Source organism: Lagenorhynchus albirostris, chromosome 20 (assembly GCF_949774975.1).
Source record: "Lagenorhynchus albirostris chromosome 20, mLagAlb1.1, whole genome shotgun sequence".
NCBI classification, from domain to species: domain Eukaryota; kingdom Metazoa; phylum Chordata; class Mammalia; order Artiodactyla; family Delphinidae; genus Lagenorhynchus; species Lagenorhynchus albirostris.
In genome coordinates this window covers 17,652,899-17,680,540 of record NC_083114.1, presented here as the reverse complement: position 1 = coordinate 17,680,540, position 27,642 = coordinate 17,652,899, and the positions used below count along the sequence as shown (strand labels likewise).

General features: G+C 39.0%; 1 protein-coding gene and 1 non-coding gene across 3 annotated transcripts; both read left to right on the top strand.

Annotated features, from left to right (window-relative positions):
• Positions 1-1,323: 1,323 nt before the first annotated feature.
• On the top strand, positions 1,324-27,642 carry UTP6 (UTP6 small subunit processome component). Of its 2 annotated transcripts, XM_060133937.1 has the most exons (19): positions 1,324-1,499; positions 3,079-3,163; positions 7,446-7,487; positions 7,725-7,817; positions 8,520-8,567; positions 9,008-9,071; positions 10,753-10,871; positions 13,490-13,567; positions 14,478-14,559; positions 15,007-15,088; positions 16,309-16,493; positions 17,040-17,119; positions 17,489-17,566; positions 19,581-19,760; positions 20,573-20,653; positions 20,859-20,968; positions 21,749-21,815; positions 24,415-24,487; positions 25,547-27,642. In XM_060133937.1, exons 1-19 carry the CDS (start codon positions 1,408-1,410, stop codon positions 25,702-25,704), a joined length of 1,797 nt encoding a protein of 598 aa, XP_059989920.1. In that variant the 5' UTR covers positions 1,324-1,407; the 3' UTR covers positions 25,705-27,642. The 2 variants fall into 2 exon arrangements, with proteins under 2 accessions (XP_059989920.1, XP_059989921.1); XM_060133938.1 differs by lacking the exon at positions 7,446-7,487.
• Positions 13,646-13,768, top strand: LOC132512441 (small nucleolar RNA SNORA54). The gene has a single exon (XR_009538169.1). It is a non-coding gene; the product is annotated as a small nucleolar RNA SNORA54 (small nucleolar RNA).

Sequence of the window (27,642 nt, the reverse complement as noted above, 5' to 3'; positions counted from 1 at the left end):
TTAACACAGGCCCCTAAAGACTTTCCTATTACAGAGAAATTCCATCTTTGCTTTACATCCACTTCCCTCATGTCTTAGAGCTGAGGGGATCAAGAATCAAGCCAACCTTAGCCTAAATTCTGAGACCAGTGGAAAGAAAAGGCACAAAGGTCAAGGGTGGAACTCTTGCTAAGCATATATTCCTCTTTAATAAATCACACGGAGGATCAAGGTGCTAATGCCAATGTTGAAGTAAACAGGTCTAGCAAGAACTCCAGCTTTGGTTTTTTAAATCATCTTCCAGAACTTAAAAAAAACTGAGCCATGTAGTTAATATTTTAGGTTTAGTAATTACACCAGCAATGTCGCTTTCAAGCTCGGTTGTCTGACGGTTCTCTTAGAAATGCTAAGTTGCTTGGGCAAAGGTTTAAGGAGGGTCTATATCTTATTGATTCTTCTTTGGGTAACTCCCAAACTTTTCAATACCAAGATTCCCTCTTCTAAAAAAAATACGGTTTCTGATACCCACCCAGGGCCATATTTTGAAAGACTGCGTCTACAAAGCCAGTATAGTGTTTTAAGTAATAAAAATGTCTCCCCATTTAAAAATTAACCAGCCGTCTAATTGGCACATGGAAAACGAGTATCACACTGGTTTACTAAATCTAGTTGAAACCAAAGACATAGTGTTTGGGACAGCCTGATCCATTTTAGCACCCCCTACAATTTTCATTACGCCTCATTGAAATGTTTACTATAATTTTACGATATCCTCTATCCTTTCCCCTCGGTTTGTTTGTATTTTTAAAAAAGTATTTATTTATTTATTTAATTGCGCTGGGTCTTTGTTGTGGCTTGCGGGCTCCTTAGTTGTGGCATGCAAACTCTTAGTTGCAGCACGCACGTGGGATCTAGTTCCCTGACCAGGGATGGAACCTAGGTCCCCTGCATTGGGAGCGCAGCTTCTTAATCACTGTGCCACCAGGGAAGTCCCGGTTTGGTTGTATTTTGGTTCTTGGTGTTGGAAATCAGAATAAAAGGAGACAATATCTTGCAGAAAATGCATTTCACGCCCCTTTCAGGTAACCCCTCTAGACCCGAGGTGATTTTCGCGATCCCAGATCCCGCGCACGGAGCCCCACCCCCATCCTGGCCCCACCCCTCGACTCCCGTCCTCTTGAGTCCTCCAGAGAAGGGGGGCGGTGCTCGTTGCAAACCCACAGTCAGTCGCCAGGGGGAGACAGCGGCTGCAAGAGCCAGGGGTCCCTGTCCAAGGGCCAGGCGGCGGAAGCGGAAAAGGCGGGACCTGGGGCGCACGTTACGTCAGCACGTGCGAGCGACAAGGCCGGGTCCCCGGAATAGAGAGGGGGCGCTTCCTGTGCATGTTGGCTGTGAGAAGGTCTCTGCCGGGTTGTAGAGTTCGACCTCATGGCGGAGATAATTCAGGAACGCATAGAGGATCGACTCCCCGAATTGCAACAGCTGGAGCGCATTGGACTGTTCAGTCGTGCGGAGATTAAGTGAGAGAGCGGAGGAAGAGGAAGGGCTGGGGCGGGTAGAGAGGGGAGGCTGGGGCGTGTGTGTGGCGGGGGGCAGGGATAGGGGACACTTGGGTTGTGTTTATATTTTCTAATGTGGTAGAAGCCCATTTCCAGATTCTGATGATGCCCAGAATTAATTTCTCATTCATTGCAAGGTGATCCATCCATTTACCCCTCAAACATACAGACAGCTCTTCATGGAGGAGGTTTTGAGGCTATAAAGGGGATAAAACCAGGATACCCGCCCGTCAAGAGCTAGGTGCCCTGACACAGTATGGTGGGGGAGACAGACAAGTGAAACATTTTGATCACAGTGCAGCGTACTGTAAGTTGATTGTAGTAGAGTACTGCCCTAGAGATGTGAACAGAGAGCCGTGGGAGCCCAGGAGGAGTAGATAATTCTAACAAAACTTGAAGATGGGGATCATTGAATTCGATTTTATATTTTACCCCAGGGCTTAGCCAACAACTAGTATATAGTTGTTACTCATTAATTTGTATAATAGTTTTTAATAGTTTACTGTGACTATTTCTTCATTTTACAATGACTGCGAATGTAGTACTGTGGCTATGGGAACCTTAAAGTAAACATTTGTTTATGAAACGCAACATATTGTGGACTCTTTAATAAGAGTGGACTCTGTATTTAGTTCATTCCTTAGCTAAATACAGTGAGATTTCTCCCATAAGCCCTTTGCAGTAGTGGTATAGGTAGAGACAATCTAGGTTTTTTTTTTTTAAATCTACCTGTTGAAAATTCAGAAATAAGAGGAATTTAGGAAAGAAATTTGATTATTATTAAAACCCAAGTGACTTGAATTTGGAGGAAAAGAAATCTCTACTAATACCACATATAAATAATGTAAAGTACTACTTAACATTATTTACTTTGCTGGTGGGAATGTCAGTGGTCCTGGCAATCGATTGATGTGATTTTCATGAAAGTTTTAAGGTACATCTTCATGCCCTTAAGACCACAGAAGTCCTGAAACTAGTATATTGTAAATCAACTATACTTTATAATAATAATAAAAAAGAACACAGAGGTAATTATGTAAGAGAATATGGGCACTTCCCTGGTGGTGCAGTGGTTAAGAATCTGCCTGCCAATGCAGGGGATATGGGTTCGAGCCCTGGTCCCGGAAGTTCCCACATGCCACGGAGCAACTAAGCCTGTGCTCCACAACTACTGAGCCTGCGCTCTAGAGTCTGTGAGCCACAACTACTGAAGCCCGTGTGCCTAGAGCCCATGCTCCACAACAAGAGAAGCCACCGCAATGAGAAGCCTCCGCACAGCAGGGAAGAGTAGACCCCACTCACCACAACTAGAGAAAGCTCACAGGCAGCAGCGAAGACCCAATGCAGCCAAAAATAAAAATAAATAAATTTATATTAAAAGAAAAGAATATATACTTGCTTATGAAGGATAATTATTTGGGAATTATATATTTTGGCAAATAGATGTTTCAAATATATTAAAAATAAACTTTAAAAATTCCAAAGTTATTTATTTAACTTCTTGTTTCAAGTGTTACATTTTAAATGGCTTTCTCCTTAGGGCTATCATTAAAAAGGCTTCAGATCTAGAATACAGAATACAGCGAAGAACTCTTTTTAAGGAAGACTTTATCAATTATGTTCAAGTAAGTGAATAATTTTATTTTTAATCCCCTCACAAATTTAAAATCAGTTATAGAATAGTGAGCTTGATGTCAGTTTTCTACAAAATTCTGGAACTGATGATTAGACAGGTAATTTTTGAACAGGAATAGAGGTAATTTGGTAATAGTGTTGCTCCACTAAGGCTTTGGTCCTTGGCAAACTGAACTTTTTTTTCTTCTATAGGGTTAGTAGATCAGAGTCTGCCAAAGACCCAGTGTATCAGGATTTCAGCAAGAGGTTTGATCAATTATGTCTTGTGGGGAAAAATAAAGGAAAGTGAGTTTGATGGTAGCACATGGTTTGGAAGTTAATGCTTATGTGCCTGAGGTCTGTTGATTTAGAGAGAGGTGAGGTATACTGCAAGATTGTTCAGTCCTGTAAATGAATGGAAAATTTGATTGAAGATAAAATATACATGCTTGGGACTTCCCTGGTGGTCCAGTGGTTAAGAATCCGCCTACCAGTGCAGGGGACACAGGTTCGATCCCTGGTCTGGGAAGATCCCACATGCCGTGGGGCAGCTAAGCCCGTGCGCCACAACTACTGAGCCTGCACTCTAGAGCTTGCATGCCGCAACTAGAGAAAGCCCATGCACAAGCAACGAAGACCCAACGCAGCACCCCCCCCCCCAAAAAAAATATATACACACACACACATGCTAGATCAGTTTTCAGGGAGAGAATAATGTGTTGGATGATAAAATCAGGATTCAGAAAGAATCCAATAATAAGATGTTATAAATCTTCTACTGTGGGACTTCCCTGGTGGCACAGTGGTTAAGAGTCTGCTTGCCAATGCAGGGAACACGGGTTCGAGCCCTGCTCCGGGGAGATCCCACATGCCGCGGAGCAACTAAGCCCGTGCTCCACAACTACTGAGCCTGCTCTCTAGAGCCGGTGTGCCACAACTACCAAAGCCCGCGCGCCTAGAGCCTGTGCTCCGCAAGAAGAGAAGCCACTGCAATTAGAAGCCCACACACTGCAACAAAGAGTAGCCTCTGCTCTCCACAACTAGAGAAAGCCCGCGTGCAGCAATGAAGACCCAACGCAGCCAATAAATAAATAAAATTAAAAACCAAAACAAATAAATCTTATACTTTAACACTAATAAACATTATAAAAGGTTCTAAGTTTAGCTTTTAAAAAAACCTACTGAATGAACAATATATGAGACCTGGCTAAGAATCATGTATTTGAAGGAGGTCCTAAAGCTCAGTAGATTGCTATATCCAAATAGATGAAGAAGTATGTCATGTCAAAACATATAATCTAAGTGATTACATGAACAGAAGTAGAGTGTTGGGTAAGTTAGCTGAGCAGAGGAGGTTGCAAACAGTAGGCACTCAGAAGACGTTGGTTTGAAAAAATATTTTGCATTTGTGAGACTATGTCTGGAGCATTGTCAGCTCAGGATGACATTTTAAGAAGGACTTTGACATTTTAAGAAGACTTTGGTTAGAAGGCAGCCAGGACGTAAACCTTGTTCTGGGAGGAATCATTGAAGGAAATGGAGATGTTTAACCTTAGGGAGACTTAAGAAGTGGCAAATAATTTCACTCTTCATATATTTGAAGAGCTATGTGTGGATTAGGTTGATTTGTTTAGTTTTAGAGCACAAATTGAAATAAGTTGATATAAAAAACTCACATACACACCTCTCTTACATGTATACCCCCTCTGCCTGCACACAACCATATATACTTGCTATGAGACATAAGTGGCATTTTATATTGAGATTCTGATTATCCACATTGAAAACATAAAATTAGATCCCTTCCTCATGCAAAAATAAATTCCTATGGAATTGAATAGCTAAATGTGGTGGGAAAACTAAATCTTCTACAAAAAACCATGAATGACTTCAGGTAGGGAAAGTTTTTTTTTTTCTAAATTGAAGTAGAGTTGAATTACAATGTTGCGTTAGTTTCTGGTGGACAGCAAAGTGATTCAGCTATCCATATGTATACATATTTTTCATATTCTTTTCTATTATGGGTTATTTCAGGATACTGAATGTAGTTCCCTGTGCTATACAGTAGGATCTTGTTGTTTATCTATTTTATATATAGTAGTTTGTATCTGCTAATCCCAAACTCCTAACTTATCCCTCCCCCATCCTGTTTCCCTTTTGGTAACCTGAGTTTGTTTTCTGTGTCTGTGGGTCTGTTTCTGATTCGTTAGTAAGTTCATTTGTGTCATATTTTAGATGCCATATATAAGTGATATCATATGGTATTTGTCTTTCTCTTTCTGACTTACTTCCCTTACTGTGATAATCTCTAGGTCCATCCATGTTGCTGCAAATGGCATTATTTTATTCTTTTTTATGGCTGAGTAGTATTCCATTACGTATATATAGCATATCTTCTTTATCCATTCATCTGTTGATGGACATTTAGGTTGCTTCCATGTCTTGCTAAATAGTAAATAGTGCTGCTAGGAACACTGGGGTGCATGTATCTTTTCGAATTATAGTTTTCTCTGGATGTATGCCCAGGAGTGGGATTGCTGGATCATATGGCAGCTCTATGTTTTTAGTTTTTTAAGGAAACTCTATACTGTTTTCCATAGTGGCTGTACCAGTTTACATTCTGGTAGGGAAAAGTTTCTTAAAATGAAGAAGACTGTGAAAGGACAAACCATGAAAGAGAAGATTGATTTGACTATGTTAAAGGTAAAAATTTCTGTGCAAAAAAGACATCATAAATAATGTAAAAAGATAAGGCACAGAATGAGAGAAAATATTTGCAGCATATATAGTCAGAATCTAGAATATGTAAAAAACTACAAATCAAGAAGAAATGACAAACAAGTGGAAAGAAAATGAAAACAACTGGAGAAATAGGTACATGCAGTTCACAAAGGGGAAACATCAGTCATTGGTAAACTTTTGAAAAGATGTTAGCCTCGTTAGTAATCAGGTAAGTATTGATTAAAACCAGGGTGCAGTACTACTTTATACCCATCATATTAATAAACGTTTTAAAGACTGACAGTATCAGCATGTAATTTGTCCCACCACTTTCAAGAGCAATTTGGCAATATCCCATGAAGTTGAAGATGCATGTACTGTGTGACCCAGAAATTTCATTCATTCAGTCATACAGTATATATTGAGTACCTGTTATGTACATGACACTGATGGGGTACAACAATAAATTAAGCAGACAGAAATCATGTTCTTGAGGAGCTTACATGTTAGTGGTAAAGTTCCTGGATACATCCACAAGAAGATGTGTACAAGAATATTAATTGCAGCTTTTTGTAATAGAAAAATTGGAAACAAATACGCATCACAGGAGGAAGGATAGGTAAATTGCACGTTCATATAATGAAATGCTATACAGCAGTTAAAATGAATGGACTTGAATTCTGCATGACAGCAGGGATATATCTAAAGTCAAAATGTTCAGTAAAAATATGGAGTGATGGGTTCATTCAGTATGATACCAGTTGTATAAAGTTTAAAAGCATTCAAGACAACATTATAATGAAGTTTGAAGTCATGCTTGTGAACGATAAACACCTGAGTCAAGATCATCATTTCCTCTGGAGAGGGAGAAGAGTGGAATCAGACATGGGGGGCTTTGCCTTTATTTGAAATGTTTTATTTCTAAAAACGTTTTGAATCAAATATAGTAAAATGTAGGCTTTGACATAGCTGTGTGGTAGCTGCATGGGTGTTCTGAATGCTTCGAATATTTCATAAGACAGTTTTAAAATGAAGCATGCGATCTTGTAAGGTTCTGTGCCTTCTGTCTCTAGTAGTTTTCAAGCTTAGAGAGGAATTATATAGTAGTGGTTTTTGGAGAGTCTTAGAGGTTCTCAGTGGTCCTTTGGAGGCAAGGGTAGGGAGAGCCAATTAGGTGCCCTGTTTCAGCTAGTACAACCCTGTTTATCTACTTTATTTGCTTGTGCGTCAGCTAAAATTTTTGAATGGTTAGTTTCCTAAAAGCCTGAACACACCGTTGTAGACGAGGAAGTTAGATTGATATTGTAAATCTTAGAAGTCTTAGAGTTTTAGTAACATGCTTTCTTTGTATCTAAGATGTTTAGATGCATGCATGTATTTTTGAGTTTTGCAGATGTAAGGTGAATTTTTAGTGAATGCTAGACATTTACTGTAAATTAGGTTTCTTGATAGCAAATTATTTTCTGTTCTGGGTTTTTATTTACTTTATGATTTTGACTAAATGCATCTCCTCTATATAAAAGGTTATACTTTTTCTTATTTTCTCTTTTTTTGTATGTTTTTCTTTCATAGTATGAAATCAATCTTTTGGAACTGATCCAGCGAAGACGAGTTGTAAGTAGATGATTTTCTGGAAGTTGGGAAAAAACATAGAATTAAATAGTGTGACTGCAAAGCTAGAACTTGGGTTTGGGAAGTAGTTGGCATTGATAATTGTGTGGTGGTGTGCTCATAATGATACTTGTAATTATTTGCTTTCTCTACCAGTACTGTTTAAAGATCAACTGGGAATGCTGCTTTGGATAAATGGGATTAAACTGAGGCTTTTTTTTTTTTAATGTCCCTTTTTAGCGTATTGGGTATTCATTTAAGAAGGATGAGATTGAAAATTCTATCGTACACCGGGTACAAGGTGTCTTCCGACGTGCGTCAGCCAAGTGGAAAGTATGTGTTCAGAGTGCCCTTAGCTGTAAGGGATGTGAAGATGTGTATTATACGTATTATGAATATGGATATTCAAATGTATGGTTGTGGATTCTTATCTTGGGTATCTCAATACTTATTCTAATGATAATATCATGACTTGAAACCACTTACGAAACCATTAAGAAAATTGATCGCATTACCTTAGAGTTAGTCTGTGAGGATGATGCTGAAAACAGTGGATTTGATTCCTATTTAAGGACCAGAAAATTGTCTGGGATTTGGATATGTCTCTAAATAAAGTACCCCGAGCTGGGGTACTTGGAGGTGGAAGATAAGGTTAGAGTAGGCGCAGCACCTCAGTAACTTGGTTTGCTTCAAGTTTGGTTCTGGGACCGGGATATATTATATGGGAAGTACTTTGGATTCTTGGGAATGACAAATTTTAGTTTGCTGCCTCTGACTGAGACCATTTCAGAAGTGCATTGAACAAATTGGATAGATGACAAATTTTGTCTTAGATCACAGTAGGTGGGAGTGGGGGGATGGAACAAGCTGTCATGGTTAAGAGATCTAAGGTGGGTAAGGAGCAGCCTAATAGGCTGAGGGATGTGGCACATTGGATTTTCTGAAATCTGCCTCTGTTGCAAACAAAATTAATGCAAAGGTGTATTGTATATAAAATTCAAACTCAGGCAACTTACTCCATTGCTTTTCTTGCAGGATGATGTTCAACTTTGGCTGTCTTATGTAGTCTTTTGTAAGAAGTGGGTGAGTATTGGGCAACCCTGTCTTGGTCCCTCTTTCCTGCTTTTGGTCAGTCTGAATTTTAAACCTCATCCTTGACTACTGAACTCCATGTTTTCTCCAAAGTTGTGTAAGGTTAACAAATGGGAAAAGAACCCAATAAGCCTGTTGCATATTTGAATGACTATATAAATGGCTTCCATATCAGCTGAAAAGAAAAGGGTCTTTATGCATATATGTTCAGTAAAGTTGAAAACATTTTTTAGATATTTAAAATGTTTATGTTAAGTGGTTTAGGTAGAAGAGAACCCTGAGTGAATCTGTATTTGTTTATATGTCCTTAGCAATAGCAGATGTCACTGCCTCATTGGAGCTCATAGTTGGTGAGGGTACAGTGCAGATCACTTAGAGTTTAATAGCAATGACTTTGCTGTGCAGGAAGTAGAATTTTTCTTCTTTTACAGGCTACCAAAGTTCAACTTAGCAAGGTATTCTCTGCCATGTTGGCCATTCATTCGAACAAGCCAGGTATGGTGAAATCCTTGTCAGTTCTTTTTCTACCTTATTTGTAGACTCAAGCCATTTTGGAATTTATTTTGCTTGATAAACCTAAGAGAATTATTTTGAGAACTTGAGCATATGAACTTGGCCTCAGCAGTTTTTATTCTTGAATAGCTGCCTCTTAGTTCATCCCTGCTACTGTGAACTAGTTACTGTGCCAGGTATTGTATCTGTGAGCAAGAAGGACTGAGTTTCTTTTTAGCTGATGGTGAAAGAAACTCTTCAGTCCTTTGAGGGGAATTCTGTTTGGAGGCAGTCAAGTCTGAGGATTTCAGAAACATAAAGGGGAAAATATTAATGCAGATTTTACAAGAGCGATTAGCACAGAGTAGGTACTCAAGTTTTGTAAGAGAAGGACTTCTCTTGTGAACACTGTGTAAGCAGTACGATATTTTATAGTGAGGGTGCTTCAGTGTCTGTTCTGGAGTATTAGGTTTACAGCGCACGAGACTCAAAATCGGCTACATTTGGCACCGGTTGATTCCGAAGGATACAACAAGACAGCGTTAGTGCTGTCAGCCGTTCAGAGGCTTGTCTTTGGTGGGAGGGCATGAGAGCACGGGAGTGGGCAGAGGAGCCACACTGGCGTAGAGGACCCCTGGATGGGTGCAGCTTCCAGGTATTTAATCTGTGAACTGTGCTCAGTTTCAGGAGTCACATGCTCAAGAAAGCCCAGAGCAGTGGCTGTCTACCGTTCATAGCCCTCCTCGTCCAGACACAGTTACAAACCGTGGCTCATTTTTACCAAAAGCAATCTTGCCTGGTAATAGCTGATCTTTTTTTTTTTTAATATCTTTATTGGAGTATAATTGCTTTATAATGGTGTGTTAGTTTCTGCTGTATAACAAAGTGAATCAGCTATACATATACCTACATCCCCATATCCCCTCCCTCTTGCGTCTCCCTCCCACCCTCCCTATCCCACCCCTCTAGGTGGACACAAAGCACCGAGCTGATCTCCCTGTGCTGTGCGGCTGCTTCCCACTAGCTATGTATTTTACATTTAGTAGTGTATATGTGTCCATGCCACTCTCTCACTTTGTCCCAGCTTACCCTTCTCCCTCCCCGTGTCCTCAGGTCCATTCTCTGTGTCTGGTAATTGCTGATCTTTATGAAGTTTCTAGGGAGATAGCTAGAATGTTACCTCAAGGTTAATTTCTTATGTAGAAGGACAAAGGTTTTTTGTTTGTTTGTTTGAAGACTTTATTCCCTGTAGGTACGATAAAAAATTTACTTTAAAAATTGAGTCATTTGAAAAAAATTATGAACTACTTTAAATACAGAGAAAAGAGCAAAATAATTTATTTCACTGACTCCAAGATGCACAATTTTTTCCAGCATTTTAAGACATTAAAAATTTGTATGTGAGTTAATGATGATGTTGACCTTAGATCTGATGGAATAGAGTAACGGGCACATAAGTACCCACAGATGTTAACATTTACAGATTTGGTTTAGAACACTCTAAATTTTAGATAAAGCAACAATACTTTACAGATAACCATTAGAAATTCCCTATCTCCATCCTCTTCCTCTTTTGATAAGATTTTAAAGAAAAGATCTTTGGGTATCAAAATTGGTGCATTGGTCTTTTCATACCTGACTTGATTACTTTATTGAAATGAAGTCTGATGTTTTTCACTTACAGCCTTGTGGATTATGGCGGCCAAATGGGAAATGGAAGATCGCTTGTCTTCAGAAAGTGCAAGACAACTATTTCTTCGGGCTCTGCGCTTTCATCCAGAGTGCCCGAAACTTTATCAAGAGGTGAGTGTGTGTGAACATAAGGTGAGAGTCATGTCTTAGTTTGGTCCTCTGGAGACGTATATACTTTATTAAGTTAAAAAGGCTTCGATTTATGGAGACTAGGAATAAGTAGGGGAGCTGCTGGGGAAAGGGGGTCAGAAGGGTATTTCTTGGCCGGTAGTAGGTGTTGACTTTGCTCATCTTCCAGGTTTTCAGTGAGAGATTGGAACTCCCACCTGTCCATTACCGTGGGGAGGGATAGGGAACTGGACCCTACCTTTCTTTATTTGAGGGTCAGGGTTCAGCCATCTTTATATCTTTGTATGTATGTATTCATTCATTCATTCATTTATTCCCCTCCCCTTCTCCTGCTCTCCCCTCCCATCCCCTTCCTGCTTCTTTTGGCTTCCCTTGCTGTTTTCCCCACTTTGTTCTCATTCTCTTCATCTAGTTTTCTTGAGATAGATATTTCCTTCCCCTCCTGGTGGACTTATTCCCCCTTGAGGGGTGCACTAGAACAATGAATGATAGCCAGATTTAATTTTAAAAAACCCCGACAAATGCTAGAAATGACATATTATTGAAACTGCACCCTTTTCTGAGGTATTTGTCGGAATAAGGGAGAAACTACTGTTGAAACTTCAAAGGAAAATTAAGCCCTATGTGATGAGGGAGACCCTCATTAAGACCCCTATGTGTGATGGGTCTTAAAGCTAATAGGTTTTGTAGCTGTCTCAACTGTACTTTGGTTTTGTAGTAATTTAATGTTTTATATTAGAGTCTTGCGTCCTTTCTCTTCATATTCTGTTAGACAGTTCTTTGTGGCCTTTATTATTTTTATTGAGAAACTATTATAAGAATCAGTCATCCCTGCTATTAGAGTGCTTATTGTATGGTGTTATTGTTTATGTTTTTTGGAGGCTTTCACAATTGCCTAGACTTGTATTTTCTAAAATGGAAATAGAATTTTTGCTTATTCTTATCAAAAGTAAATAGAATTTATTTATTATAAATGGTTCAGAGAAAGCAGTTTTATGAAAAAAGTAACAGAAAAAGTACTCATAATTTTACCTCCCATACTTTTATGCATATTACAGGTATTTAGAACAGGCTTTATTCTGAAAAGTGGGGTTCTACTACACATTTTTGTGTTCTATATTTTTACCTAATACATCACGAGTATAGTCCCATGTTAGTATATATTAATTTATATTAGTGATATTCAAACTTTTTGGTCTTAGGACCCCTTTACAATCTTAAATTACCGAAATCCCCAAGGATCTTTTGTTATATGGGTTATCTGTTAAATTTTATTTGAAAATTAAATATTTAATTGAAATTTAATTGAATTGAAAATTAAAACCAAGAAATCTAAAAATATTCACTTAAAAATAATAAACCCATTACATGTCAATATAGGTTACTTATTTTTAAATGAAAAAAACTCTTCTGAAACAAAGTTTAAAGAGAAAAATGGCCTTATTTTATACAGTTTTAACCTTGTAGACCCCCTGAAAGGGTTTTGGGAACCTCCAGGTATCTCCAAGTCACATTTTGAGATATACGTTATCTGTTCTGATAGTTGCATTTGTTAAAAAAAATAAAGATTTTTTAAAAATTTTCCACTCTAAAAGTAATACGTACTTTGTAGAAAATCTTGGGAAAAAAGCCAGAAAAGCACAGAAAAGGAAAAAGTGTGACTGATTGAGGACAAATACTATTAACATTTCTTCATAGGCTTTTTTCCTGTGCACATTTTTTACATAATGTTAATTGTGTTATATGCAAAATTTTATAGCCAGCTTTAAAAACAAAGTAGAATATCACTAGAAATGTGGTGCACCATTACTAAACTATTGTAACTGTTTTATGGCCGCATCACCAGTCTGCTGCTTTTATAATATATTTTACTTTCCCTACTTTTAGACACTTAGATTGTCTGCGTTATTTGCTCTTATACCCTTGTGTATGAAACTTCTAGGTATTTAGGATTATTTCCTTATGATCGATTTCTGGAAGCAGAATTTTTGGGTTAATGAATATAAACATTGTTTTTTGTTTGTTTGTTTTTGTTTTTGGGCTACACGGGCCTCTCACTGTTGTGGCCTCTCCCGTTGCAGAGCACAGGCTCTGGACGCGCAGGCTCAGCGGCCATGGCTCACGGGCCCAGCCGCTCCGCGGCATGTGGGATCTTCCTGGACCGGGGCACGAACCCGTGTCTCCTGCATCGGCAGGTGGACTCTCAATCACCGCGCCACCAGGGAAGCCCAAACATTGTTTTTAAACTCGTCATTTTAATATGTCTTGTAACATAGAATTCAAAGTATTAAAAATTCTGGACAAATCCAACTTTGTATTATGTGTTAACCATATGTTTGTATAGAAACATTCGGGAGAGGGAATTCCCTGGTGGTTACAGTGGGGACCCGGGTTCGATCCCTGGTTGGGGAACTAAGATCCTGCAAGACACGTAGCGCGACCTTGTCAATGTCAGCTAGTTTCATAACAAGATAGATTATAACACTCCCTCCACACTTCCCCAGATCTGATATTTATGAGTAAAAAGAGGCATGTTATATATTTCTAATTAGAAAATTATCTCCAAAGGTTTTCAGTTCATTATTTCCCTTCTGTGTTAGTATTTTAGGATGGAGCTGATGCATGCTGAGAAACTGAGGAAGGAAAAGCAAGAGTTTGAAAAAGCCAAGATGGATGTGGTAAGATCCTAATGTATTGTCACCTGTTAACAAGATATAGTGTTTTGAACCTGCTTAGGAGTAACAGAAAATCTTTAGGAGCACTGTTCGTGACTTGCCGGTCTGCCCGTGGCTGGCGGGTTCCATTCCAGTGCCACAGCAGTTCCAGCACCACGCGACTGACTGCCTGGTGGCTCTTGGTTTCAGGTCTTGGAGACAAAGTGGGCATAAGAAAGAAAATCTTTAGAATGTACTTTTCTTTCCAACTTAATATTTTGAAACTTTTAAATGTCTTGCATTGATTTAATTAAAATGGGCTTAGTAATAAAAATGGAATTTTGTGCTTTAAAAGTAGACATTTGGACTAATTGGAGTGGTCCTTGAAATTATTACTGATGGAATGGCTACATACTGTTCTTTATGATCTCATTAAATGATATGTTAATGGGTCGAAGGAGCTCAAGAAAGGTTGTGAAACGTGTGATTCCTAGCCTTCTTTCTTTTCCTTCTTATGTAATTTTTTACGTGACAGAGTAAGTTTAAAGAAATAAGTTTGAGAATATTAGAGCTGAAACAGGAACTTCACTATCACCTGTTATTGTGGTTACCAGCTTTGAACTTTTTTATCCAAATAAAATCTTACACAGAAGGGTGAATGTGGCATGTAAAACTTGACCTATTCTGGTCTAGGTAGAGAGTGAGGCCTTAAGCCGTGTAATCTTGCTACAACTCTGGGAGCCTGAGAATACAGTGGAAGATCAGTGATCTTATTCAAGCTGTACATTTTACAAGTGAGGGAACTGGCCCAGAGAGAGACGTAATTTGCCAGAGGTCATGTGGCACAGGTAGTCTAGGATTGTTAATTTTCATTCTAGCGCTATTTCTACTTACTGGCATTACCCGTTCAGTTGTTTAATATCGTACTCTTTAGGGGAATCTCGAGTATGCTGAAGAAATCCTTATGGGCGAGTTGGCAAGGATCATCTACAAAAATTCTGTAAACATAATTAAAAGTAGGTATCCTTTGAAAATTTATTTACGGTGGGAAAGTGAAACATTCAATTTATAATGAGGAACCTTTAGCCTATTTTGAAAATTTCTGTTAGAATGTGTATAAAACTCTGATTGTAGGGAATAGTGCCCCGATTCTTTCAGAAAAGGCTTATTTCCCCTTAGATTATAACTGAACATTTCAATAAGTTTTTGAGTACTTAAATCATGTGGGGAGTTGAAAAGAATAAATGATTTAGTACATTCTTTTGTGTCCTAAAGATGCTTAGAATAAAGTCCTTAATGAATACTCAAATATTAATAATGACTTTGCTTGTATAGTGGGACCATGGGTGATTTTTTTGTTTTATCTTACTTCCCACTTTATAAAAAAACCAAAACTAACTCCACTACTTTAAGAAAGTGCTCCTTTAGAGTCTTACTCCCCTCCCCCGCTTTTTAAATTTTAGGTGCAGAATTTCATGTGTCACTGCTTTCAATTGCACAGCTATTCGACTTTGCCAAAGATCTGCAAAGAGAAATTTATGATGAGTAAGTAAAATAGTGGAACTGTTTTGATCTTGTGGTAAGGGTTTGAAGTTGGATATTTAGAAAGGGGGAAAGAAGATACCATACAAAATCCTTGGAAGAAAGCTGTTTTAGGACTATTGTATAGTATTTTATGTATACATAAAAAGTGTATTTTTGGAGAAGTTGTTTGACTCACTTACTGGCTTCCCTTGGGAAATAGTTTGCCTTTGTTCAATAAGAAATATGTCCTATAGCTTATATAAAAATCTATATTCCTGCTTTCCTGGCATGTCTTTTGTGCTTAAGATGAGAGTTGTACTCATGAATGCTTATAGTTGAGTGCTGCAGGTAATCAGACATTATTCTTTTTTTAAATTTATTTATTTAATTTATTTATTTTTGACTGCATTGAGTCTTCGTTGCTGCGTGCGGGCTTTCTCTAGTTGTGGCGAGCAGGGGCTACTCTTCGTTGCGGTGCACGGGCTTCTCATTGCAGTGGCTTCTCGTTGCAGAGCACGGGCTCTAGGCGTGCGGGCTTCAGTAATTGTGGCACGTGGGCTCAGTAGTTGTGGCTTGTGGGCTCTAGAGCACAGGCTCAGTAGTTGTGGTGCGTGGGCTTAGTTGCTCCGCAGCATGTGGGATCTTCCCGGACCAGGGCTTGAACACGTGTCCCCTACATTGGCAGGCGGATTCTTAACCACTGCGCCACCAGGGAAACCCCAGACATTATTCTTTTAATGTCTGGTTATATGGTTGAAGAATTATTTGCAGCCTACCTTGTGGGTACTTCACCCTTAATAGGACTCTTACTTTCGTAGGAGATAAGAGAGAACTTGGATCAGTTTGCTCTGTGGATACCTTTAGGGTTTTGGTACATGATTAGGCTCCTTCTATTAGAGAAAATCAAGAGTCTAGATATGATAAGGTTTTCTTGGGCTCGAGAACCAGGTATCTTGTCACACATACCTGCTGGTTTGACTTTGAGAGCTAACCTACAAGTTAACATTTGTGAATGATGTCTGAAACAATCTGAAACTAACAAGTGTGTGACAGCTCTGATCCATTGACAACATTTACATAGTGAGGGTGAAGACATCTGGGGAGCCTGTTGGGAAATGACCCTTTTGGTGCTGGAATTCTTAAAGGGGTGTCCTGGGTACATTTTCAGAGCATTGGGACTGTCTCTCTGTTTGATGTTCTGAGTTAATCTTATGTCCTAGGTTGATGTCAGTATTTTTCAGCCTTCAGGCTCTGCATACAGACGACCCCCTCACTTGGGATTATGTGGCCCGCCGAGAATTAGAGATCGAGTCACAGCCAGGAGAAGAGCCGCCCACAACGAAACAAACCAAAGTGGCAGAGGTGGGCCGCCGGGAGGAGAGGTGCTGTGCTGTGTATGAAGAGGCGGTGAAGACTCTGCCTACAGGTGAGCTTCACCAGGCCCTGTGTGCTGAGGAGTAACGGTGTTCCTGAATATGAATCTGAAGCTCCATTCCCATGACCAGAATCCATTTCTGGAACCTCTCTGTGGTAGTTTACAGTGTGCCTGGCTTTTCCAACTTGTTCCTTCTCTTTTATGACCTTCCTCGATAGCTGTGGCATTTGTTCATTTATTTGGGGAAATAAATGATACTTAGGATGTGATCATTCAGAAGGTTGTTTCATTATCATTACTTAATTATCTTCTATTATAGATTTACTTGATAATTTTGTAATATTGGAAAATAAAGGTAAAGGGTGCATGACATGGATAAGACTTTTAATTTTTGTATTTATGTCACTACTCAGTTGTTTGCCCTCAGTATTTGAGATGTTTGATAAGCTGTAATCAGAATAACTTATATTTTTCACCAGACTAAACCAGTTTAAACTCTTCCTCAGAGGAGTTTTCCCTTCAAAGAAAAGATGTACGATGACTGTTAAACTAAAAGAATTGCTGGTCTGATCAACATAATCCCTCTGATTTTTCCAGAGGCCATGTGCAAGTGTTACATCAACTTTTGCATGGAAAGGTTTGCTAAGAAGACAAGCAGTCGGCACCTCAGAGAGAAGGTATTGACTTTGTTATGTGGTTACAGTGGCTGACTAGAAAGTGTCTTCTGAAAGAACATAGGCACAGGTTTTTGGGGTCTGAGACAGCTTCCAAGAACTTGTTGCATAACCACTCTTTGTCCTGTGAATGACCTGTCATTCTGAAGGTCTGAGTCTGCTTTGCCCTAGTTCTGGCCACCAGGTAAGGAGGTCCTCTCTTCCTGGGCTGTGCTTGGTGCCACTGTCCAGATCATTTAATCATAAGTGAAACCACCTCCGTCCCTTCTTTCAATTCTCAGAAAGGTGTAAAACTGCTTTCGTTCCTGTCAGAGGCCAAAGACCCCTGCTGGGAGCTTTGTGATGAACTGAGAGATTTTTTTCTGATTTCAGAGGCTGGAAAGAACCATGGTTGCATTCAGGAAGGCACATGATCTCAAACTTCTATCAGAATTCCAGTACAAGCAGTGGGTAAGGACCTGGACACATTCAGTGTCAATTACATGTACTTAATTCTGTTTGGTTCAGGCTGGTGTCATGTGTTTTAATATATATAGTTTTATGACTAAGCACATTTGGAAGATTGGCATGGTAGATGTAGAGAGTGTTTATTATTTGGCTGTCAGTATTTAGTGTGTGCCAGAAATGAAATCTGTACCAGTAGAGGGAGGAATATTGTAATATATAGTGGAAAACACGCAGAACAGAGTCACAACTGGGTGTATTTTGTTTGTCCGTCCATTCATGTTTTCCTGAACCTACGCTTGGCTCAGATTAACCGCTGGTACAATAAAGACAAATTAGATGTGTTCAGTGTTTTAGAAGCTGACATTCTAGTAAGAGGCATATTAACCCATCCTTATACTCTGAAGTGGGTAAGGATTATTATATAGAGACCAGAATAATGTAGTGTGGGAATACACAGGTCTAGACTGGGTTTTGTGACTTAATAGGTAGGTAATGGGCAAACCACTTAACCCTTCTGAGTTGGTTTACTTGATTTTAGAATAATGATAGTGATCCTTGTTTTTGCCACCTCACAAAGTTGTTGATAGCATTCCATGAGATGGTGAATGTGTTAATGTATTTAAATACTTTCTTAGTGGGAAAAAAAGGACAAAAATCTTTATATTTATTGAATGCCTTTTATTTGTATAACTCTTAACCTCTTTTGATTTATATAATTTACACAATTTTTATGTAATTGCAATTAATGTCTTGCTGTTTTGTACTGTGTTGTACTGTTTTTACATTAACATTTTTTCTATACTTTATACGTAGATCGACATAAACTATTGATATATATTAGTAGCGTATTGTATTGTACCACGACTGGGTACCCTTCTTCCATTATGGAATCTATCTGTGAAAAATCCCAGGCCTGATGAGTTCAGCTGCTCTGTTGGAGCTACTGAATGCTGCTGGCAGGACAGTCCGTCCCACCCTGTGTATTCAGCTGGGCGTGGCTTAGAGTGCCTTGGCAGTCCTGCTCTCTTTCCATTATTAGTTTCTTTTGGCATTCTGAACTTGGATTTCCTTTCGGATCCAAGCTTTCTATCCTCTTCAGCTTCTTGCACATGCTGGTGGGAGAGTCTTCTCTTTTTCCTGGGGATCTCTGCTTTCACCTAATGCCTGTTCTTCCTTAAGTCTCAGCATAGATGGGGCTTCCTTTCTGGGAGTCCTTTCTCATCACTGCCAAAGATTCTGTTGGGTGCTTCTGCTTTGTACTCCTGTAGCATATGATTCTTTTTCTGTGATGGTACGTATCAGACTCTCTGCTACTAAATTGGAGGCGCTGTGGGCAGTAGGGAATGCACCTGACCTCCTCATTATTGAGTCTATAGACTGTATAGCTTGCAATTAACATGCTTGCTGAATGAATGCATTATATACTGCCATTTACTTGCTTTTTTACAATTTTGTAGAATTGGATTGGTTTTAGGTTTTTCTTTCCCTGTTACAGTAGTGTGGGCAGAAGCATTTTTAAACAGATATTTCCTCCTGTTCATTTATTTGTTGGGTCATATTTGTTAAAGTAAAATTCCCAAGTTTGTGGCATGAACAGTCTCATGACTCTTTTCAGAAAAATGGGTACCAGTTTATAGTGTGCCCAAGTCTGTTTGAATGAATAAACTTGTTTCTTTACCATCCCACAAATACTGGTGGTGGATGTGGGTTTTATTATAGTGAACTATTTTATTAAAAATATAACTTTCAACCTAAATTATTTAGGCCATCTGCTTTTCACTTACGTTTTTTTTTTTTTTTTCACTTATGTTTTTTTGATAGCCCTTGGGGATAGGAGCAGGGAATGGAGGAGAAATTCCAAATTTTTTACTTTGTGCCTGTTTGGCCACCATGGTGAAAGGTTTAGAAGAAAGGCTATTGAATCTATTGCCTCGCATGAGGTCTTTATTTGTCCCCATTTCCATAGATAATGTAGCTCTCAGTAGATACTTTTCCAATGACCCTTTGTCTTATCCAGAGCGAGTTGTTGCTGCACCATGACTTCCTTACAGAAGCTCTGGAGGTGGCAGGAGCCGGGATGGAATTGTTCAGAGGCTCCGTGATGATGTGGCAGGTGAAGCTGCAGGTCCTGATTGCCTCAAAGAGCCCTGACGTAGCCATGCTTTTTAAAGAAGCCTTTGTGCACCTGAAACCCCAGGTCTGTGAGTTGTGTCTTTTGTATTTCATTCTGTTTGGGAAACCTTTTAAGACTGCAGCCAAAGCTCATTTGGAGTAGACTTATCTAAGGAAAGCTGGCCCCAGAGTGCATTTGTGATGATGGTTCAGGGATCATGGGTGGAAGAATTACTTCCATTTACCAGCCTATTTCTAATTCATTATTTGAAAGTCGACTAAATTATGTAAACTTTTCTATTCCTGTTTATATATCTTATAAGTGAGAAATACTAATAGAATATTATTTCTAAACTTTAAAGTTTAAAAGACTAAACCTTAAAGCTTTGTAGTGAATCTTTTATACTAGTAGGAAAAAGATATTCCAGGAGTTAAAATAGGGGGAAAAAAATCATAGTTATTTTACCGCTCATTTGTATGTGCTGCTGGGACATGAACAAAGGCTAGATAGTTCAGCCTAGATTAGTTAGCACTTGTGTTGTGGTCCTACACAGCACAGACGTGACCTGGGTAGCTTGGGTGTGACTAGTTTTGGGTTGTTAAGTGCTTAACTTACTGGTAATTGATGCTAATAACTTTAGGCAGTATTCCCCAACAGGGGGAAGTAGAATTAACAGGAGAGTATTGCTTTGGGCAACTGGGTCCGAAGGCTGTGTTCCGGTTTACCATTCCTGCCAAGCACTGAGAGTTCTGTACAGTGGGGCAGACCGGGAATCACTCTGTATTGCACATATTGATTATCTCAGGAGGAACCTGTCTTTATAGTGATGAGTTTTCAGAGTATAGCGCTAAGATGTCATTTTCTAACCTTTTTTTTTTTTTTTAAATTGTGAGCAGATTTGTCTGCCATTGTGGATTTCTTGGGCAGAGTGGAGTGAAGGTGCCAAAAGCCAAGAAGACACTGAAGCAATCTTTAAGGTACAGGCCCCCTGTTGTAAGTCTTGTGTGTGGGGAATGAGCAGATAGCCCTGCCAGTTGGCTAGCTTTCAAAGGGTTATTTCTAAAGCAGGTGCTCCCTTTAAAGCACTGTTCATTGCATGGCCTGGGATGGTTTTGGGAAAATTTGTTTTGATATGTAGACATTTCCTCATGTAGCTTGTTTCTCTTTTCTTTTAAATTTTAGAAAGCTGTCTTAGCTATCACGGGTGGCGACTCAGTCACTCTGAAGGATAAGTACCTGGATTGGGCTTATCGAAGTGGTGGCTACAAAAAGGCCAGAGCTGTGTTTAAAAGGTACTCACAGACACGCATAGCTATTATGAGTCTCTCAACCCCCTTCTCAGCCCCTTGTACCCAGATTATATGAATCACAAATAGATGGAGGAATAAATCCAAGAGCTGTTAAGTTCATACCCATTGTGGAAATTAAAAAAAAAAAAGAGAGAGAGAGGTAACTAGTAATTCATTGTAATCCTATCTTCAAGAGAAAAACCGTCCTAATGTATCATTTTAAAATTTGTTTTTCACATGTCTGAGATTATGCTATAATCGCACGTGGTGTACCACTTTTATTGATGAACATTAGACTGGCCTTTTTCCTACCAGTTACAATTCTTCATAAATAACATTTATTAAAAACAGCTATATGATATACCACCCTGTGGACGTGCCATGATTTATTTGGCCACAGTAACTGCTTTGATGAACCTTTGTGCACAAATATTATTTGTCTGTATTGGAAATTATTTTCTTAGAATATGTTCTTAGAAATGGAGTTCTTGGTCTCCTTCAAAAAGACCTTGAGATGAAGGAGAGGGAACTTAAAACCCTGAGAGTGAGAAAGAAGAGAACAGGAAGAGAACTGGGTAGGTGTTTGGTGGTGGTGAAGAGTAAAGGCACTGGAGACTGAAAATGGTGAGTGACTGGTAGCCAGGTCCAGTCGCCATGCTGAACTGCAGCCAGGACTTTATCCAGCTACGTGTGGCGGAGGCACTGGCGCAGGTGTTTATATTTATGCGATGTAAGAGGCTTTCTTCACTGTGGAAGATAACGGTTCCCCCTGTTCCTTTTTAGTTTACAGGAAAGCCGTCCATTTTCAGTTGATTTTTTCAGGAAGATGATCCAATTTGAAAAGGAGCAAGTAAGTGTCCTGTCTATGCATTTTTTGTCTGGGAATATGGATTAGTGCTAACTAATCTATGGCAGCACTTTGTTATTTAAAAAGCTCTCCTTACAATACAGTATAATTTCTGGTCCCTTCCTCCAACCCCTTTTTCATAGATGTGGCTTTAGGAATGGTAATCAAGCAAAGAAGAAAAGGTACATGTTTGGAAACTAGACAACTCAGATGTCACCTCTTACAGGAAGTCCTCCCTGCCAGGCTGTGTGAGGTGCTGCTTTTCTGCCTCCAGTGCCCTGTCTGTCTCTTGTTTTGGGTTGTGAGGTAGAGAGTAGGCACTCGTAACTGTTTCTGGTGTTCTTTAACTGAACTTTTGAATGAGAAAAAATACAGGAAAGTGTCAGTTAAAAAAAATTATACATGAAAGTCCAAATATATCTGTAATCCCCTCGCAATAACACAACCGATCATATTTATTTTTATTTTTGTTGTTTTCTTTAATCCTTATTTACATACATATGCACAGTTTTATGATGTTTTATTTCTGACTTACGTGACATGTGGAGGTTCTCACTTTTTTTCCTTAACATCATTTTGTAAACACATTCTTGTGTTTTTACCTGGCATCATTTTTAATGGTTGTTGTATTATTCTTAAACCTGTAGTTTTCTTAACCATTCCATTACGTTTAGGTTGTTTCTAGATTTTTGATATTGAAAACAGTGCTGCAAGCATTTTGCTTATATAGTTTTTTTTTTTCCTTCTCTTTTGAGGACTGGAGCTACTGGCTTTTTTGTTTTTTTAAAAATGTTTATTTATTTATTATTTATTTTGGCTTCGTTGGGTCTTCATTGCTGTGCGTGGGCTTTCTCTAGTTGCAGCAAGCGGGGGCTACTCTTCGTTGCGGTGCGTGGGCTTTTCATTGCGGTGGCTTCTCTTGTTGCGGAGCACGGCCTCTAGGCGCATGGGCTTCTGTAATTGTGGCACGCGAGCTCAGTAGTTGTGGCTCATGGGCTCTACAGTGCAGGCTCAGTAGTTGTGGTGCACGGGCTTAGTTGCTCCGCGGCATGTGCGATCTTCCGGGACCAGGGATCCAACCTGTGTCCCCTGCACTGGCAGGCAGATTCTTAAACACTAGACCACCAGGGAAGTCCCTATACTGGCTTTTTAAATGGTTCTTTACATATTGCCAGATAGTTCTATAAAAGTTATACTTATTTATAGTGATAATCACCATGTATATATATCAGTATACCTGTTTCCTCCATACCTTCTCCAAGTGTTCAGTTTCGCCTTCTCTCTTTTATTTTGGTATTTTGATTGGTGTTTACTTTTTTACTTTTTTTATTTGCAACACTGCGCGGCATGCAGAACTTCCTCGAACAGGGATTGAACCCATGCCCCCTGCAGTGGGAGCGTGGAGTTTTAACCACTGGACCACCAGGGAAGTCCAGGGATTGGTGTTTATTATTTTTATTTGAATTTTGAAAAATTAACAATGAGGTTGAACTCTTATTTTCATAGGTTTGACCATTGTGTGGGTCAGTGGTCTGTTCTTGTTTTACAGTATAGGACTTAGTCTAGCATAATAATTCATAGCCAGGCTTTGGATTAATAACACAATGGTTATGTGCCTTGGGCAGGTCACTTAATTCTAAGCTTCGACATCCTTATCTGTAAAGGAGGTCGGAATACCTGTTCCAGGAGTGTGAGGGTTACAAGGCCAAATGGGAGACTGGATGGAAAGGACTTTGCACAGTTCCATGCACACTATGAGCCCTTCACAAAGTGTGATTCTGTTTTTCATGCATGTGTAAGATGTGAGGTTAAACTGGCTTTTTATAAAATAGTACAGTCTCAGCGAAGAGAAATTGGAATGAGGAAATAGTTATTTGACTACACAAAAAGATTTTTAAACTGAAGATGTTAATTAATCTGCTTTGAAAATGAAACAAAGAGAATACGTTTAAATGGAAGTAGAGGTGAAGAATTAACAGGTATTGATTGTAAAGTTAGCACTGTCTACTCTGCTTGGTGCATAATTCATCAGCATTTTAATTGAATCCTTGTAGTTGTCCTAAGAGATATTATTGTCCTCATTTTATGGGTGAGGAAACTTCAAGGTCTGTCTGATGGGTTCAGAAAACTTCCTGAAGTTCATATAAGTAGTATTTATATATATTTTGCTTTGATATAAAAGGTTTTAAGGTGGGTATGGCTAACATGTGCCAGAGCCCAGATATTCAAAGGAAGAAATCCCTTACCGTAGGGAATAGAACCTTCCCCATTTATTTATTTAAATCCTGCTCCTCCCTCAGGGCTTTCACGTATATTTTCCCGTGGAGGTGCCCATGTTCCCCCAGGTGAGAATTAATTAGGCTTTTTCCTTGCCACCAAAACAAAGTGCATTTATCACTGTTTGGCGTTTACTTCACTCTGCCATGTAGTGTCTTTGACTTTTCTCTGGATAAGTTCAGAGTCAGGCTGTGTTCATTTAAACCTATCTCTCCTCCCCTTCAAATGTCTAATAGTTGATAGCTACTTAACAATACGTGTGAAATGAATTTGTGACGTTATAAATTAGGCTTTTGAGGCAAGATTGTCTGATTATTTTTGTTAGGAATCCTGCAAGATGGCGAACTTACGAGAATATTATGAGAGAGCTTTGAGAGAATTTGGATCTGTAGATTCTGGTAAGTAAACTTCAGTTATAGACACATGGGTCTGTTTGCATGTGTGGTCTGTAACCTATGATGGTTAGAATAGTGGTTCTTAACTGCTTTGGGGTCATGGGCCTCTTTGAGGATAGAACTTGGCATCCTTCCCCTGCCTCCTCCCTCACTCCGTGCATAAATGCTGGCAGACATAATTTTGCTTATAATTTCAAGTTCACAAGCCCAGGTATCCATGGGTCTTCTGTTAAGAACTCTGGACTAGAAGGAGGTTCGTTTGGTTTGGTTTCCTTGAAAAATGTGATATTTGTAAGGAAAAGGTTAATAATGTAGGTCAGAACAAAATGGGGTGGGAATTACAGCAGAAGGGTAGTGGGATACTAATTGACAAAGATTGTCATGGGCTGTTGCCACATTGTCTGTATCTAATTTATAGGACTTGTAAAACATACTTCTTGGTATAGGTTAAGTCATGTAAAGTCTGTTTACTTGTGAACTCAAAAACTGACATGTAGAGTTGTTAAACTCAGATTTAAAACAATACATTAGCTTTTTCAAGGTTTCAGCAGACCTTCTGGTGAAATGAATGAATATGGCATTTTTACTAACCCAAGCAAGTTTTATTAAGCAGACTGACAAGGTCCTAATGAACTCATTGAGGTCTGTTTCACCTTGAAGACTCAGCAAAATCCTCCCTCTACAATATTTAGTATTTTTGAGTTTATGAAATATATAGGCAGTCATGATTCTTTCTTTTTAAAGTGAAAGCAGTTTTCTTGAGAGATACACATTCTATAGTAGAATGTGGGCTGTGTCAGAAGGTGAGAGCACTAGACTGTCACGATCCAAGTGAAGATTTCCACTTTAAAAAAAAAAAAAAAAGGCTTTGAAATACCATAGTGTAAAGAAGCTGAGAGAAGTATTGTTTTCCATAGGGTTCTAGGAAAATAACAGCAAGAAATTATTAAGTTTCTTAGAAATCTTGCATTGAATTGATATTAAATAATTAAGTTTATGTAATAAAGCCTTGTCAGTTACCTAATTGTATGTTTACAGTAATTTTTGGGATTCCCTTTAAAGATCTTTGGATGGATTACATCAAAGAAGAATTGAACCACCCCCTTGGTAGACCTGAGCACTGCGGACAGATCTACTGGCGAGCCATGAAAATGTTGCAGGGAGAGTCAGCAGAGCTGTTTGTAGCTAAACATGCTGTGCACCAGGCCGGCCAGCTGTGAAAAGAGGAAGAACACAGCCAACTTTGTGAAATAGTGTTGTAAGCCCTCTGCATAGTTTTGTATTATGCATTCATCTGCAGTTTGCTTAGATGGCGGACGAGATGGTGTCTGATTTTGAGACATGCTTTAATTTTGTTAATGCGCTCATCTTTAATTCCAGAAAAGAGAACTGCTGTTTAGTGGCCAGAGGCCAATTGTTGAGGCCAGACCTACCATAGGTCCTAAATGTTTTCCAAAATACATGGAAATCGCATCACTGATCTTCTTTTATTACCACTGGTCAAACTTGAGTATCTTTAATCTAGACCCAGGGGTCAGTTAAGATAGAGAGGAAAGTACAGTTCTGTTTGTTTATTTTCTCTTTATTATAAAAGTATATGTGGGGGCTTCCCTGGTGGCGCAGTGGTTGAGAGTCCGCCTGCCGATGCAGGGGACACGGGTTCGTGCCCCGGTCTGGGAAGAGCCCACATGCCACGGAGCGGCTGGGCCCGTGAGCCATGGCTGCTGAGCCTGCGTGTCCAGAGCCTGTGCTCTGCAACGGGAGAGGCCACGACAGTGGGAGGCCCACGTACCGCAAAAAAAAAAAAAAAAAAAAAAGTATATGTGGTATGCATTTGTTGTCGAAAATATGGGCGGAATAGAATAATGTGGAAAAGAAAATAAAAGCATTCTGTAATTTTATCATCTGGACTAAAAATCACTAATTTGATTTCCTTTATTAGAATTGAATTTATACTGTTAGATCATTTACTCATTCATTCATTCATTGAGTGCCTGTCATAGGCAGGAAAGAGGAGAAGCTTTTTGGGACGGAGGTAAGGGTTGGAGGAACAGAGCTGGATGTCCTGAGTTGGTTGAAGCAGCAGAGAAGGATGCTGGGTATTGGGGGAAAAGTTGTCCTTTAAGAAGATTTAAGTGATTATAAAAGTGTGTTCTATCTCTGGGACCGATCTGCAGAGAAATGTTTACATTGGGGAGGCCCAGCAACAAAAGAAGGGCAGGGGTAGGGAGTAACTTAGAAAGAGAAGGGCTTCAGAGGCGAGGATGGAGGATGGCTTGGAGTAGAGAAGGGCGTTCTGGGAGCAGGGGAGGCAGTTGTTTGAATTGTACATTCTGTAACTTAACATTATGATGCTGTCACTGGGAGAAGCATTCAGTTCAGTTTTACTTACTATTATGTTTCACTTAATATTATGGGTTTTTTTCCATGTCATTAAATAGCCTTAAAAAGATTTAATGAATTCAGAACATTCCATTGTATAGATGAGGCATGACTCATTTTACTAGTCCCCTATGGTTGGACCTTGTCATTTCTAATTTTTTCTTGTAAGTACTATTGGTGAAGATTCTTGTAAATCTTTGTTAACATCCCTGGTTATTTCTTTAGGAGACTGACATCTGACAGGAGAATTACTGTATTAAGGGGTATAACTGTTTTAAAGAATATTGATAAGTGTTGCCAATTTGCAATGTATGAAAATACTTTCAAGCACTGTGGGTATTATATTTCTTATTTTACCATTTTAATAGGTGAAAACTGATATATCCTTGTTTTAATGTGCATTTCTTTGATATCAGTGCAGTTAATGCATTTTTCCTGGCTCTCATGTCTTTTCATGTTTGACTTTTTTTTGACCTTTTTTTTTAAACTAATTTATAAGAGTTTTTTATGTACTAAGAATAGTAATCTTTAGTTCTTCTCTTATTTTTTGCAAATAATTTGCCCCCAGCTTTTTTTTTTGTGGTGTTTTTTGAGGTCCAGAGGTTTTGTATGTATGATTTCTATTGTTGAAAACCCTACCTCTTGTTGAGGACAACTCAGTATTTTTTCCCCCATGCAGTTAATTAAATTTTCCACAACACCGTTTGTAGCCATTTTTGTCTCTGCTGATTTGTAATACTACCTTTATTATATATTAAATTCCTGTGAATATTAGA

Bases quoted from the DNA above. Each gene is read 5' to 3' on its own strand.
- UTP6 (XM_060133937.1), top strand. From the start codon at position 1,408: ATGGCGGAGATAATTCAGGAACGCATAGAGGATCGACTCCCCGAATTG. The intron at 15,089-16,308 runs GTAAGTAAAATA...AGTATTTTTCAG, and splicing joins CAAAGAGAAATTTATGATGA to CCTTCAGGCTCTGCATACAG. The intron at 21,816-24,414 runs GTAAGTGTCCTG...TATTTTTGTTAG, and splicing joins TCCAATTTGAAAAGGAGCAA to GAATCCTGCAAGATGGCGAA.